Consider the following 17293-nt stretch of genomic DNA (forward strand, 5'->3'; position numbering starts at 1 on the left):
AGGACAACAACCAAATCAGGCAAAAGATCATTGGTGAAAGATCAAGCTTCAACAACGACTCTTTGTTGTGCTGGCAATTTCACAACGTCTCTTTCACACCTCTATATAAAGGAGTGAAGACCTAGAGATTTGGTAATGCAAGAACGCTGAACGAAAGACTCACAAGATTTTCACAAGTACCAAACCTCTGCTGAAATTGTTCTGCATTCACTTAGAATTTCTGTGTCTCAAAGTCATATCTTAGAAATTCTTAAGTCCATTGAGTCTGTATCTGATTTGTATTGTGAGCACCTCTGATTGTATATCAAGTGTTCAATCTTAAACAATTTTCTGTGTAATTTTGTTTAGTTAGGAAGTCTCTTGCAGTTGTGCTTGAGCAGGAAGTCTCTTGATTGTGTTCTTGAGCAAAGGAAGTCTCTAGCTTGTGTGCTTGAGCAAAGGAAGTCTCTTGCTTGTGTGCTTGAGCATTTGTAATCAGATATTACTCATAGTGAAATCTCCTTGGAAGTGCAAGGGAGACTGGACTACTTCCGGATTGTGGAAGGAACCAGTATAATTGCTTTGTGTTGTTCTTCTTCTCTCTCTCTGTTTTTTCCGCTGCATTTAGATTCTGATTATCACTTCAGAAGCTGTCTCACTTAGCTTCTGATCAGTGTGTTCAGTTTTTAGGAGAAACGAAGAATTTTTGAAAAACACAATTCAACCCCCCCTTCTTGTGTTTTTCTCACCTTCAGAATCACGTGAGATAGATCATACACATATTTCCTCAACTGAGATACATGAAACACATCATGAAGATTCGATAACGACGGCGGTAATGCAATTCGATACGCTACAACTCCAACCTTTTCAATAATCTCAAACAGTCCAACAAAACACGGTGTCAACTTTATACACTTCAAAGCACGTCTAACACCAGTTACAAGATTTACTCTCAAACACGCATGATCTCCAATTTGAAACTCAATATTCTTCCTCCTTTTATCATGATAAATTTTCTGCCTACTCTGAGACGTTTTCATCTTTTCCTAAATCATCTTAATCTTCTCCGTAGTCTCTTGCCCCACTTTCGGTCCTAACAAAACACTTTCCCCTAGTTCATAAAAATATAACGGAGTCATATACCTCCATCCATACAAAGCCTCAAACGGTGTCATACGAATACTAGAATAGAAACTGTTGTTGTAAGTAAACTCAATCAACGGTAAACATTCGACCCAACTTACACCTTGTCCCAAAACACAACTCTCAACAAATCTTCCAATTATTAAATAGTCCTATCGGTCTGACGATCAGTCTGAGGATGATAAGAAGAACTCAACTTCAACTTAGTTTCCAAAGTTGCTTGCAGACTCTCCCAAAACTTCGAAGTAAACCTGTTCAATGTAGATCTCCGCCAACCTCGCCATAGACATAGCAGTCTTGATAGGAATAAAATGTGCCGACTTCGTCAACCAATCTACAATCACCTGAATAGTATCACTTCCTTTCACATTCTTTGGTAACGCTCCAACAAAATCCATAGATATACTATCCCACTTCTGCTCAAGCTCAAACAACGGTTGCATCAATCCTAACGGCTTCCAATGTTCAATATTAGTCTTCTGACAAATCAAACAAGCGTACACAAACTCCGCTATATCATTTTTCATTCCAGGATGATTACTCAGACTAATCACATGACCCTCTTCCAAAATCCACTTCTTAAGCTCAGGTACATCCGATACACAAATTCGATCTCGAAATAACAAAACACCATTCTCATCCAATATGAAGTCTGCTCCTTTACCTTGATTGACCAACACCACACGATCCACAAGTTCCAAATCCTCTTTCTGACCTTCGTCCTTGATCTCTTCCAAAATGTTACTTGTCAGCTTCAACATTCCCAACTTCACACCACTTGGCGTAAGCTCACTTACCAAACTCAAGTCCCAAAACTGCTCGATCAACTCCAACTCTTTCACCATTAATGCGGACATATGCAGCGAATTCCTACTCAAAGCATCTGCTACCACATTCGCCTTTCCTGGATGATAACTTAACTGAAAATCATAATCCTTAAGAAATTCCAACCACCTTCTCTGCCTCATATTCAACTCATTCTAGTCAAACAAATACTTCACACTCTTGTGATCACTAAGCACTTCAAACTTAGAACCATACAAGTAGTGCTGCGAATCTTCAATACAAACACAACTGCCGCCAATTCCTAATCATGAGTCGGATAATTCTTCTCATGCACTTTCATCTGCCTCGATGCATAAGCTACAACCTGACGATTCTGCATCAACGCACCTCCTAGACCTATTTTAAAAGCATCATAATACGCAACAAAAGGTTCCTTAGGATTTGGCAAAATCAACATTGGCGCTGAAGAAAACCTCTTCTTCAATTCTTGAAAACTCTCTTCACAATTACAATCCCAAACAAATGCTTTTCCCTTCCGAGTCAACTGCGTCAACGGTAAAGCCAACTTAGCAAATCCTTCAATGAACCTCCGATAATAACTCGCCAAACCAATAAATCTTCCGATCTCAAAAACAGACTTCAGAGTCTCCCACTGCAACCCTGCATCAACCTTAGATGAATCCACCGTTTAACCACCCTTCGAAATCACATGACCAAGGAAACTCACTTGACGCAACCAAAACTCACACTTTGACAACTTAGCATACAACTTCTTCTCCTTCAAAGTGTGAAACACCACTCTTAAACGCTCAGCATGCTCCTCCTCTGACTTCGAAAACACCAAGATATCGTCTATAAACACAACCACAGACTGATCCAAATAAGGATGGAAGATTCTATTCATATACACCAGGCGGATCAGTCACACTAAATGGCATCACAGAATATTCATAGTGTCCATATCTCATTCGGAATGCAGTCTTGGAAATATCCTTCGCCTTCACTCGTATATGGTGATATCTGGATCTTAAATCAATCTTACTAAACATTTTCATACCAACCAACTGATCCATAATATCATCAATCCTCAGGAGAGTATACCGATTCTTAAACGTCACCTTATTCAACTGCCGAAAATCCACACACAACTTCATACTACCATCCTTCTTCTTAACTAACAACAATGGTGCTTCCCGCGACAAAACACTCGACCTGATAAACTGCTTCTCCAAAACCTCTTCCAACTGCTTATTCTGCTCGCCAAACTGATAAGGCACTATCGAAATAGGACTTGTTCCCCATTCATGTTAATTCATCACAACAACATTATCATTTCATTCTAATTCATCAAAATCAAACTTTTCCATTCATGGCCCATTTTCACAAAAACTCATCAAACAACAACAACTTAATCACAACAACACATACATCAATACCCAAGGCATGAATTAGCATCAACACCATAACCCAACAACATTCCAAGCATAAATTCATGAATTCATCAACAATCAACAACAACAACATCATTTTTCATCATTTTAAGCTAAAACATCAAAGTTAACATTTCAACATAATCAAAACATGAAATTTAAGCACCCACAACAAGGTTTCAACACATTTCACATATTCAAACTTGTCATATAATCATGAGCACGAAAATAATCATTCAAAATCATAAGAATCATAATTCGTACAATAGTGACTATGACCCAAAAGTGAAAAATGATAATTCTAGCTTATTTGATGGAAAGGATCTATCCCCTTACCTAAAACTTCAATTTCTTCTAGCTTAGGCTTCAATCTCCCATCTAGCTCCTAGCTCAACCTTTTTCCCCTTCTTCAAGTTCTTTCCTCTTCTTTCTCTATTCTTCTTTTTTTTTCTCTCTCTACCTATCTAAGTTTGTTAAATGAAATAGTGAATGATTTAACCTAGTTTATACTCATGTTAAGCTTATATTGTTACCTCTTAATTGTGCTAGGTTAAATCCCCTCATATTGGGCCTAAAACACTCACCATCTAATTAGAAATGTTTCCACTCATTTAACTTAGTAAAACGTCTAATTATTACCATCTTAAATAATTACCGCTAGTTACCTCTAACTTAGTAAAAATAAATAACTATTCTCACTAAAACGTCAAAAATAACCTTCTTAATAAAATGACTAATTTACCATTACTTGCCAAATAACCAATATACCCCTTAGTTTAAAATACCATTATAGGCTAAAAATCCACTAATTCCAAATCAAATACACACAAAGACAAATAATCACACATAAACACATATAAACGCATATAATGAATAATTAAAATAATTCTAATTAAAAACGGACTATTAAATATGGCTCTTGGAATGTGTGAACTGTATGGGTAAAAAGTGTATTGTCAGACTTGGGCTTTGAGCCAAAAGAAGCTATGAGTTTGTATTGTGATAATACATATGGCATAGAGATTTCTCATAATCCTGTCCAACGTGATCAGACAAAACATGTTGAAATTGATAGACATTTCATCAAGGAGAAACTTTAAGTTGGGACAATTGTTTTTCTGTTTGTAAGGTCTGAGCAACAATTAGCTGATATGTTATTGTTCAAAAACAATTAGTTGATATGCTCACTAAAGGAGTAACAAACAAGGTGTTTAACGAATCTCTACTCAAGTTGGGAATGGGTGACATCCGCCCACCAACTTGAAGGGGGTGTTAAAATAAGTCAACTATTGTTATCCTAGAAAGAGATATTTTTGGTATGAATTGATTTGTATAGATGTGATTTAATTTTTAGTTTTAAGGCCTCCTGTTATTAAGGAGAGACATTAGGAAGAGAAGTTGTATATATATTTATGCCCTATAAATAAAATCATATCAGAATTTTCTCTTTGAAACTATTCTATAACAAGTGTTAAAGAAATCTCAAGGTTCAAAGAGCTTTTTCATGATTATTTATATGTTGCGTAATAGAACCAACCTTCTTGTAGTGATTCAAGCTCCATTATTAACATTTCTCGCACTATATTATTATAATTTATAAACTTTGATTGACCATTTGATGATTGTGCAAAAAAAAAAAAAAAATTCAAAGTTGAAACCAAAAGAAAAAAAATCATAAATGACTACCTTTTATAACCAGCGAGCACCAAGCCAAAGTAGAAATGATTAGTTGAAAAATAGCTTGATGGGGATGCATGAACTATGTATACTTATTAATTTCTTTCAAATTTAAAATCTTTAAAACAAAAATTAAAATTTACATAAATTAATTAGTAGAAAAAATATAGAAACATGCTAATTGGTAAACAAGAGGGCATCAAGATTTAGCTTGCAAATTAAAATTAAATTACATAGAACTTATCTAAATAAAATCAATCAATTCAAACCCAACTATAGTAGTACATATGAACGAGAATGAGTACATCAATCCATTTCCTAATTGTTACCTTCTTTTAAAAGTAATACAAAATCTTGTAATCTTTTATGCACATATTTATCTATATTTAATCAAAGAAATCACAGTCATGAGTGATACTCCATTGTTCTTCATCTGTCTGAAATGATTTCCTATGTTTGCAAATGAGACATACTTTTTTCTTTCTACGAGCCATTGTTTACACAGTTCAACTATAGATTCAACCTTTTCACATTTTTAGCCTCCTACAAATTTTCATTCAAATTAGATTTCAGGTTAAATGGTCAATCATGGTGGTCATCTGCGTCAATTCAATACACGTACCTGCTACAACTTTTCATTCAAGCTCAATTTCTAGGCAAGCAACATAATCCAGAATTTCATCAATAATTGAGTGCTAGTGGTAACTAACCTGTTAAAGGTTTACTATCGTCGAAGGCCTTTCTGCCTGTGATGAGCTCCAAAAGAGCAATTCCAAAGCTATAAATGTCAGAATTGAATGTTAATTGACCTGTCATTCTGTACTCTGGAGCACAGTAGCCATATGTTCCCATAACTCTTGTTGAAACATGAATCTTATCACCGATCGGACCTACTTTTGCCAATCCAAAATCAGATAACTTGGGATGATAATCGTAGCCTAACAAAATGTTGGAGCATTTGAGGTCACGGTATATGACAGGAGGCTTCATTTTATAATGCAAATACTCTAAACCTTTAGCTACACCAGCAACTATTCTCATTCTTGTACTCCAATCCAGTGGTTTTTTCCCAGGAGTAAGATCTAACAGAACGAAGAAGATGAAAAACATAAGCAACAAAAACAAAGAACTCTTATGCCAATTTATTCTCTACATGTTTGGATTGACCCCGAGTTTAATTGGCAGAATCACGGTATGACATTATGATCTTAGTAAAATTTACATTTGGAACGTTAACAAAATCAAAGTGCTACATTGGTTTCACTAAATTCACCTCCATCCAAACATGCACTCTACATTATACAAAGGAAAATGAGAATATAGAATAACAATATAGCATACCATGCAAATGATTCTCCAAAGATCCCAAAGGAAACATATAGATTATCACAAGAAGGAAACCAGATAGCATAGTTATGAAAAAAAAGGTGATGAACCATGATGGTAGGGAGTTATGTGGCCTCACCACCCCAATTTACTATAGTATATTTGTTAAGGGTCTCACATCGGATAAGAGATGACCAGACAATATGTTTAAAAGTGGAGGCAATTGCCTATACTATTAAATCGTAGCATAGTAAAGAACTTCTTTGTTTTCTCAATGTTAAATCCTTCTCTATGCAATATACTATTGAGAACTAAATATTCTTATAATTTTTTTTCTCAATGTTATAATTATAAATATAGATTAAGTTTGTTCAAAAAGTAAATAAATATAGATTAAGTTTAATACAATATAATATACATCAGGCATCGAAGAAAATTGCATAGTATTCATCTATCAAAATAAAAGCTATCAAAATATATATTAGGGTAAATAAAAGCTATCAAAATATATATTATTTATGTATTTACTACCTTTGAAAACGATTAGCCACCTTTGATGCTACAGTTCTACCCTTATTTAATCAAAGAAATCACACTCGTTGAAGATTACGTTGGAGCTTATACAAAAGAACAATAGATCTAAGTCCCTCCTAGAATGAGTAGAAATATAAGATAACGTTGACGACTTCCTTTCAATTATCCCTCTGATGATAGTCCATGAATACATTTTTGTTTTGACGCTCATAGATCTACTGGGGAAAAAACAACACAAGATTAAATAGGGGAAAATAATCCAATAAAAATTAGACGAAATCATCGACAAAAAAATATGAACCACTTGAGATTAGTCGCATATATTATGTTTGTAGACCATGATTTTCGGGTGTCAATCCATTAATTGGTTTTGAACCTTCAATCGTTGGACTTTTCGATCTTTATTCGTGGGAAGGGAAAAGAAGAATTAAAACCCTTATTTTTGGATCCGGGGGTCGGTTACGATTGGGGAAGGTGTTAGGCACCCGCATCGTCCACGGTACTCCGTGGTAACCTCTTTCCTAACTTTATCTTGTGCTAAATTCATTTATTTATTTGAAAATGTTTACTTAAAGCCTAAGTGAAAGAATGGAGGGAGAAGAAGTATGATTGATTATTTTTTTAATTTGATTGATTTGGAAGGAATAAATCATTTGCCTACGTACCCTAAAAAGGGATCAAAACCACCGTAGTTCTCTCTCAAAAATATTTTTTGTGGGTTAGGTTGATTTTAACTTGTTTTGAAAAATGGTTTTAAGAAGGGTTGCGAGACCTCAAGGTATAGAAGAATAAAATGGTGTGAAGTTGGTCAATTTTAATTAAGAAATTTAGTCTAAGTTTAATTAGGATTCATTAGAAATTTGATTAAGAAAATAAAAAGGAAAAACAACTTGGATTTGGATCCAAGGTTTATTAAGAAAATATTTTGACTTTTTGCTTATTTGATTTTTTTGAGATAATTTTTTTTTCTAAACTAACGGAAAACTAGCGTAACGATGCGAAAAATAAAGCGAGCATAAAGCGATAAATAAAGTGGTATAGTGTCGGTGCAAGTGTCGGTGTGTGCAATTACTACGCTATTACATACCATCCTATATGCATTCTAAGGGAAATAAAAAGCACGAAAATAAATTACATCAATACCTAAAATACACACTAATATTATGAAATTTAAGTAAATTGCAAGAATAAAAATGCATGAGATGATACTAGAAATAAAGCAAGCATAATAAGATGATAAGGAATTTAAAAGCATTGTATGGATTATCAAAAAGAAAGCATGATGTCAAAATATCAAAGCAAGACACAAAATAAAAAATTAAAGCAAAAATAACACAAGGCATTGTGGAGTAAAAAAGCAATTAAAATGCATGAAATAATGTTTTAAAATATTGAAGCAAAATAAAATAAGAAAACCATGGAGATTAAAGCACAAAAAAACTTGGAACAAAATCACAAAAATGAGTTAAGAATGCGTGAGTTAAAAATGGAATAATAAAGCACACAATAAAAAACAGTATGTAAATGATTAAATCAAAGTATGAAATTTTGAAGAGTTGAAGAAAATAAAGGTTAAGTGACAAGAGGTGCAAAACACAAAAAACAGTGGTGAAATAAGTAGGACAGTAAAGCTCTAAACACAAATTTGGGCCCAGCCACAAAAATCCAGGCCGGTTTGGGTCACAAAGTCCCTGGATGGGTCGAACCAGACCAAAAGGGGCGGGTCACTACTTGGCTCAGGCAGGATCGATCTGGACCATTAGATAAATCAAGGGGTCCAGATCTGATTCCAGAAGAGATCATCATAGCCACATGATCTAAATCAACAGGTTTAACATACAAGGGAGCATGATAAAAGATAGGCGAGCGCACACTAGATAAACAGACAAGAAGGAGGTATAAAAGGAGTGTTGTTCACATTTTCTTCATTTTTACAAAGAAGAACTTCTCACTAAAAAACAGTTTTGCTCACTTCTCTCTCTAAAAAATACAGTACCGCCCTCAACCTTCTTCTCCGGCGAGATTGCTCATTCCGGCGCGGTGGCCGGTGGTGGAACCACCGCGCCGGAGTTCAAACATTCTCTGTTTTCAAAACTTTACATATCCGAAAATCCTTTTTCTTCTAAATAACGAATTCAGCTTCAAAACTTCCAAAACACATCACAAACATCCTAGATCTAACATTGAAGTTACGATTTTTTTTAGACAAAAGAGATGAACAATAACAACAACGAAACGAACGGGTCCGTTACCTCTTTAGATCGGTTTAAGATCAGGAGAATAATCTTCAGAGAATGGAAAACTTCGATTCTGGCTCTGTATCGATTTCGCTTGCCTTAGCTCAAACTTGCTTCATTTCAAATTCGAATCCGGTTACTGTTTGTTCCTTCTGCTTCTTCATAATTCCGATTCCGATCTACTCCTCTTGATGCTCGGTTTGGACGTGTTGTTGTTTGAATTCAAGCCTAGCCTTGCTCACCTTCTTCTACCTTGCTTTGATTCGGTTGTGAATGTGTTGGTGTATGACGAGATTTGCTACAGTTGTTATTGTGGTTCGATGATGATGATGTTTGGGTTGAAGGATAGTGAGTTCATGATGACTTTTGATTGTATTATCGTGAAGTTGTGTTGCTTTGAGAGAAATTAAAAAACGTGATTATGATTGCCACAGAAGAAATTTGTGGTTCCTGTGATTCGAAATTCATGGTGTGTTCTTGAAAGTTTGGAGAGAAAAGAGAGTATTGATCTATTTTTTGGGTCTGCCGTTTTTGGATTGTGTCTTTGTGAGAGTTTGTGCAGCCTCCTTTTGTGCCAATGATTGGCACTATAAATAGTGCAGAATTAGGTCATGAGACTGATGAGTGGATTGGACTAAAATACCCCTTAAGGAGTCTTGGAGAAAAATAAAAGGTTTAGATGCTTTTTGGACCACTAGAAAAGTGCCACCTGTGCAAGACTAATATAAAAGACTTTTGGACAAAAGTTAGAGCAAATAATAATAATGCTAATAATAAAAGTAAATCAGAATAATAATAATAATAATAATAATAATAATAATAATAATAATAATAATAATAATAATAATAATAATAATAATAATAATAATAATAATAATAATAATAAAACAAAAACAAAAATGTTTAAAAAATGAAAATGAATTTAAAAGATAAGATAAAAACACTAATAACCCAAATAAGATAAAGGAAAATAATAAAAGTAAAATAATGACAGTAAACTTAAGATACCTCTTTGCCGAAATTCTGTCTGAGACGATGAAATTACTCGGCGTTAAAGATACGCACAAAAATGGGTAAAAACAGAGAAATGTGTGGTCAAAATTTGGGGTATGACAGATGCCCCTATTTAAGTTTCTTCGTCGCGGGGATTTAAAACATGAAGTTTTAAAATCAACGGGTCGAAGAGACTTAAATACTAAGTACACCGAATTTTGACCAGCTGAAAAGATAAGAATGCGATGAACATAATGATATGAATGCATGCGATGCAAGTATGAATGCAAAAATGACGAAAATGAACTGACTGGGGAACAAACTGATAGGTCACTGGGAGACAAGGAAAAGTTCCATATTACCAACTACCATGATAAAGACAACATACGGAAGATAAAGCTTGTCTGTTACCAACTGCCGTGGTAAAGACGAAAATGCAGAAGATAAAGCTTGTCTGTTACCAACTGAAATACGAAAGATAAAGCTTGTCTGTTACCAACTGTCGTGGTAAAGACGAAAATACGGAAGGTAAAGCTTGTCTGTTACCAACTGAAATACGGAAGATAAAGCTTGTCTGTTACCAACTGAAATACGGAAGATAAAGCTTGTCTGTTACCAACTGTCGTGGTAAAGACGAAAATACGGAAGGTAAAGCTTGTCTGTTACCAACTGCCGTGGTAAAGACGACATTGCAAGAAATATAAACACATGTATATTACCTTTAGAAATGGTAAGAACGACATTTCAAGATATAAAACTGAGCAGACACTGGGGAATAAATGGTTGTCTACTATCGCACTGATGGCTGTATGAAGACAAAAAGACAGATATTACCTACTATCGTACAGTGATAGTTGTATGAAGGTAAGAAATATGAAAGAGACATCGCCTACTATCTGTAAGATAGTTGTATAAAGACGAATGAAAAGGATGTTGCCTACTATCTGTAAGGTAGCTGTATGAAGACGAATGAAAGATACATTGTCTACTATCTGTAAGATAGTTGTATGAAAACAAATGAAAGATATGTTGTTTACTATCTGTAAGATAGCTGTATGAAGACAAATGAGAGAAAAGTTGTCTACTATCTGTAAGATAGCTGTATGAAGACAAATGAGAGAAAAGTTTTCTACCATCTGTAAGATAGTTGTATGAAGACAAATGAGGGAAAAGTTGTCTACTATCTGTAAGATAGCTGTATGAAGACAAGAGAAAGATATGTTGTCTACTATCGGTAAGATAGCTGTATGAAGACAAATGAATGGCTGTCTACTATCTGTAAGATAGCTGTATGAAGACAAACCAAATAAAAGGGGACAGATACTGGGGAAATGGAAATGTATTTATATACTGGTCATTTGTAGAAACTAACACTTGAAAAAATGTTTGATTGGTGACCTCTCTGGATCAGACACAACTAGGGATGACACTTTTGAAATACAATTGAAATAAGACGCAAGGTGGTCAATGCAATCATGTATGAATGATATTTGTATGCAAGTTATGTGTGCCTGGATGTTTATATGCATGAATATGTGTATGAATGAATGTATGAGTACATGAATGTATGAATATATGACTGTATATGACAGGTGAACTTGATGAAACAAAACAGGACAGGTAAGATGAGAGATGGACTGATACCACAATACAAACACTCGACAATCTTCTTTGGGGATAACATTACTGGAGATGAATCAAGACATTGTTGGGGTAAAGCCCTTCAAATAAACCACTGATGGGGATAAAGCCCACATTCAAACCAGCTGATGGGATAAAGAGCCCAATAATCAAAACATTTAAGGGGGGCACAACCCATTAATCAAACCACTGAAAGGAGAATGCCCCACAATCAAACCACTTGAAGGTAGAAACAACCCATTAATCAAACCACTAAAAGGAGAATGCCCCACAATCAAACCACTTGAAGGGAGAATGCCCCGTAATCAAACCACTTGAGGGAAGAAAGCCCAATAATCAATCCACTTGGGGAAACAACTCATCAATCAAGAATTTGGTAGAAGTCGCCATCTCTAAGGGATAAAATACATCAATCAAACCACAGATGGGAGACACCGTCAATCAAACCATAGGCAGGAGTCGCCATTTCTCGGGGTAAAACTCATCAATCAATCATTTTGGCAGAAGTCGCCACTTAATCAAACCACTGGCAAAAGTCGCCATCAATATGATAGACTTTTAGCAAGTGTACTAAAAATGCATCGAAGTAATAAAATAAGTTCGTATCCACGAGGACTGTGTTAATCTCAATTTAGCAATAAAGTAAGTACTAAAAATGCATCGAAGTAATAAAATAAGTTCGTATCCACGAGGACTGTGTTAATCTCAATTTAGCAATAAAGTAAATATTTAGGATGTATAAATTATTTTGTTTGAAGATTTGATTTGATTGCATAAAATTAAATAACATAAAATAAAGATTGGATTAAGAAAATATGAGAGAGATGAGATCAGGTCTTTCGAATCATCTATGTTCCCCTAATTGGTATACTGCACCTATTCTTATGAATGATTCTCTAGTTTCACAATAGTTAACAAAATAGTCTTAATCAATCCCTTGAGTTAGGACCCTCTTCTCAAACTAAAGCCCCTAATTCCTTAGGTGGTCTAATAATCTTTGAAGGTTTAAGCACGTTAACCTAATATCACTAACAAACGATTATCCATTCCTAGACTAACCATGTTTATTAGAACAATTCAATTACGTCTAAGTCGAAAGCTATGGTCAGTAGTCATTCGTTCTCACTAAATCATGTTTATATTTGATCAGGATATAAAAAGCATTAAGAACAATTGAATTGAATAAAGACTAAATTATCATTCACAACAACATATTTCAATTAGGGTTACAAAGAATCATCTCAGACCTAATCAAAAGAAATTAGCTAGACATGATTAAACTAATAAACAACATAGTAAAGAAAATAAACCGCTAGAGTTCCGTCGTTGCCGCCGGCCTTGCTCTCGATTTCTTTTCAATTGCTACTGTTCTTCTTTTCCATCTCCATGTGCAAGCCTTTTTTCTTTTTCTCCCTGTAGCGTGAATGAGCGGCTCCTTTTCTTTTTCCAAACGTGATTGCACAAAAACGTGAATCCCACTGTGCGGCTTGCTTTTTCAAAACGTGATCCTCCTTTTATAGCATATGTACCTAGTTTCTTTTCTTTTTCCACAAGTTGTTTCTTTTACAATTTTCTCCACGTGAGTATGTTTGTCATTCTTCAATCTAGGCCCAATTCTTTCTTCTTCATTTCAGCACCCCCATGTTGCACTAGATGCTACATTTTCTTATGTTTCAACTTGTTATCATTTTCCTTGTGCTACATGTTCCTAAAATCGTGTCACGAAATAGCCATCGTGACGCGTTTTAACCAATGTTGAATGAACCTCATCCTGTGCTTCAAATCGTGACATGTTTTCAACAATCGTGACACGATTTTACTTTCTTCAGTTTTTTCAGTTTTTTCTTGCTTTTCTTGCTGCTTAAACTTGCTTGTGATTTCAAAAATATCATAAAAAGACTCTAAAAATAGTGAATGACTGACTGTCATCACAATACAACCACTGACAGAAGTTGCCATTTGTAAACCAGCACAAAGTGTATTCTTCTTATTTGGCCCACTTGAACTATGATGCCCCTGTCTTTGTTTTTTCATTTTTTGTTTGTTTTTTTTTGTTTTTTTATATATTTTTTTTGAATCCCTAATTTTTGCCTGGACCGCCCTTTCGGGTTTTCAATCCACTGGGAATATATTTTTTTTGTATGCCCCTAATTTTTGCCTGGATCGCCCTTTCGGGTTTTCAATCCACCGGGACGCTCATTTTTGGCTTAAGCCGCCCTTTCGGGTTTTCGACTTAGCGAGCTCTCTTTTTTCTCTTTTTTTTAATCTTTTTTTCTCTTTTTTTTTTGACAGAGGTCATCACACAGCTTACGAACATGCCTAACCTGCAGAATTTAACTGTTCTTGAGACAAATGTTGATGTATGCTTCTTCTACTCATGAGCTCAAAGAATATGTACCTGTTGTTTATGCATTTCAAAAAACATGAAAAAGTTTGTTTTTTTTTTTTTTGCTTTAAGTATTAACATCAAAAATGGAAGAAAATTTTGCAAATAGAACAAATGAGAATTTCAAATAAATAGGCACAGTCTCAAATTAATGTAATTGGAGTGGTGGCCTGCCGAAGGCGTGGCTCCACGGATTTTAAAATTTGGAAAATGGTAATTATATGGGAAAATGTACATTGAACACAATAACCACTATTCTCTCTAACAACTTTGGATTCCACTGTTCCGAGCCTTTGATTTGCAAATGCTTCATATCGAAGGTCTTTTGACAGTTGAAACGCTCCAGATGAACCATATCTAATTTGATGCAGTTACCTTGCCATACGTCGGAAGTCTTTTGACGGCAGAAATGCCCCAAGTGAGTTATGTCTGACCAGATGCAGTTACTTTGTCATGATCTTTAACTTTTGCATAGATCGCCCTTGCGGGTTTCAACCTATCAGGACAATCATCATTTTTCATTTCATTTTTTTTTACATGTCTCTAACTTTTGCATGGACCGCCCTTTCAGGTTTTCAGTCTATCGAGACGCTCTTTTTTGCCTAAGCCGCCTTTTCAGGTTTGCGACTTATCGAGCTTTTTTCTTTTTTCATGTCTCTAATTTTTGCATGGACCGCCTTTTCAGGTTTTCAGTCCATCGAGACGCTTTTTTTTTACGAAGTATTTCTTGACTGCATCGATATTCACAGGACATACAAGTTTGTCACTATCTTTTGTAATTAGGCATTCATTGCCCCTGTAATCATATAACTTTGAAGCACAAGGTCACTTTCTTGACATTCACGGGGACGATCCTTCTTTGTCGAATACTTGCTTTATCCTTTTGATATAACTGTCTATGGCACACGGCAATAACACTTTTAAATTCAATAAAACTTAACTTTCATTGGAAATTCCGTTGACAGAACTTTGACCTCCATGTGGGACACTGCCTTTAAATTGTATACTGAGGGATGTGGGGGGGTTGCCCCTGTTAAAGTGTGCACTTGAAGTACAATATCCCTGCAAGGAAGATGGTAGCATCTCGTGCTAGTCTTTGTACATGAAAGTCCTCTTCTGGACAATCTTTCTTGATACTTGCAGCTTCGACGGCCAAGATGCCCCTGTAGGCGAGAATCTCATTGGAAACTTCTTCATCATCCTCCTCTTCAGCCTCAGATACAAGGAACTCAAAGTCGAGAGAGAGTACAGGGTTCAAGTGTTCAACGGGTTTATTAATGCATGATTTGATTATTGATGTAAACATTTTGATTATGCATATATGTGGAAATGATTTAAAGAAAAAGAATTTTGGTTCTTTGTATTACCATTTTTCCAGAAAAAGCACAAAATAAAAACAAAGTCGGGATCAAAGCGACTTTTTAATTAATGATGAAAATACATAAAGCAAAAAGCCCTAAACAAATTCACTTCCGTCTCGGGTGGGACGAGAGGATTTTCTGTTTTGAAAAACATAAAGAAACAAACATACATATTAATTGAACAAATGAGTAATAGAAATAAACATCAGCAAAGACCCAATTGCAGCTAAACATTCCATGTATCAACATCAGGTTCCAAGATCCGATAGCGGATTAACTTGCACATTCCAATTCAAACTCTTCAGAAGGTATGAGATCGTCTTTGATCAGCTTTTGGACTTCCATTTTCAAAGAGAAATAGTGCTCAACATCATGACCTTGTGCCCCTTGATGGAAGGTACAAAAGAGGTCAGGTCTCCACCGCTTTGGTAATTTCTTCGGTATTGGAGGAGGTGGCCTGGTCTGGACAAGGTTCCTTTCAAGCAAATAGGGAAGCAACTTTTCATACTTCATAGGAATCAGATCATACTGTGGTGCTTTCTGAGCCTGTTGACGGGGCTGTTGTTGATATTGCTGTTGATATTGCTGAAATTGGGGTTGATAAACCAGATTTTGAACAACATTGGCATCAGGCATAACAGTGGCAACAGGGTAATAAGCCGAATACAGTTGTTGAGGCTGGTTTTCTACCACACTCATTTCCTGATATTCCTCCTCTGAACCATCAGTGGGAACACTTTCTTTCACCAGACGTTCTTTACGGACCCAGTCTTCAATACGCACACCCACTGTCATCAGCTTCGCGAAGTTGCCAGATGCACTTGCAAGTATATGCTCAAAATAGAACAGATTCAGAGTTCCCAGGAAGATCTCGTTCAACTCTTTCTCTTCCAGAGGTGGACGGACTTGTGCGGCGACATCTCTCCAACGTTGGGCATAAGCTGTGAAGGATTCATTATCATTCTGAGTCATGGCCTGCAGTTCCTTTCTGTCTGGGGCCAAGTGCAAGTTGTAGTTATATCGCTGGACGAAAGCCTCACACAAATCACTGAAAGTATTGATATCAACCTTGTTTAACCCCATATACTATATCAGTGCGGCACCAGTCAAACTATCTTGGAAGCAGTGGATGAGGAGCTCATCATTACCTACTTGAGCAGACATCTTTCTTACGTACATCACCAAATGAAGCTCAGGGCAAGTGTTCCCTTTATACTTCTCAAAATCAGGGACTTTAAACTTGGGTGGTATCACGACATTGGGAACCAAGCAAAGATCATAAGCATTTTTCCCAAACAGTTCTCTCCCACGAAGAGCTTTCAATTCCAACTGTATTCTGTCAAACTTTTCTTCCAGTTCAGCTATCCGGTCGTATGCAACCACATTTTCTGAGTGATAGATTGGTTCATGGTCTCTTTGAGTAGTATGAATCAACGGTGATGAGTAAGTCATAGTAGCTTGAGGGAACAAAGGGCCCCGTTGAGGGATAGGCTTTGTCTGTTGCACATAGGGAGCTAGAACCTTAGAGACATTGGGACGGAATACTTCACCAGAACTTAAAGGCGTACTCCAGAGATAACCTTCCAGCATAGCATGTTGAGGACTACTAGCGAACACTGTTGAAATCGGAGTAGTGGAAGCGACCGTCCGAGCTTGAGTGCTGCCAACTGGAAGAGATAATGGCTGACTCTGCACAACCGTCATCAAAGATACTAAGTTCCTCAAAATCTCATTTTCAGCCCAGAGGGTTGTCACCTCTTCACGAAGCTTGTGGTTCTCTTGTTCAAGATGATCCAT

At 35.9% G+C, this 17293-nt stretch overlaps 1 protein-coding gene across 1 annotated transcript; it reads right to left on the minus strand.

Moving 5' to 3' along the window:
• Window positions 1-16582: 16582 nt before the first annotated feature.
• Window positions 16583-17293, minus strand: LOC146905514 (uncharacterized). Its single transcript, XM_085728562.1, has one exon. It carries the CDS (start codon window positions 17291-17293, stop codon window positions 16583-16585), a length of 711 nt encoding a protein of 236 aa, XP_085584688.1.

The sequence above is a fragment of the Medicago sativa genome, chromosome 7 (genome assembly GCF_051527215.1).
Source record: "Medicago sativa cultivar Bolivia chromosome 7, Bolivia_mono, whole genome shotgun sequence".
NCBI lineage: Eukaryota > Viridiplantae > Streptophyta > Magnoliopsida > Fabales > Fabaceae > Medicago > Medicago sativa.

Excerpts from the sequence above, each read along its gene's own strand:
- LOC146905514 (XM_085728562.1), bottom strand. The coding sequence starts at position 17,293 with ATGGATCATCTTGAACAAGAGAACCACAAGCTTCGTGAAGAGGTGACA.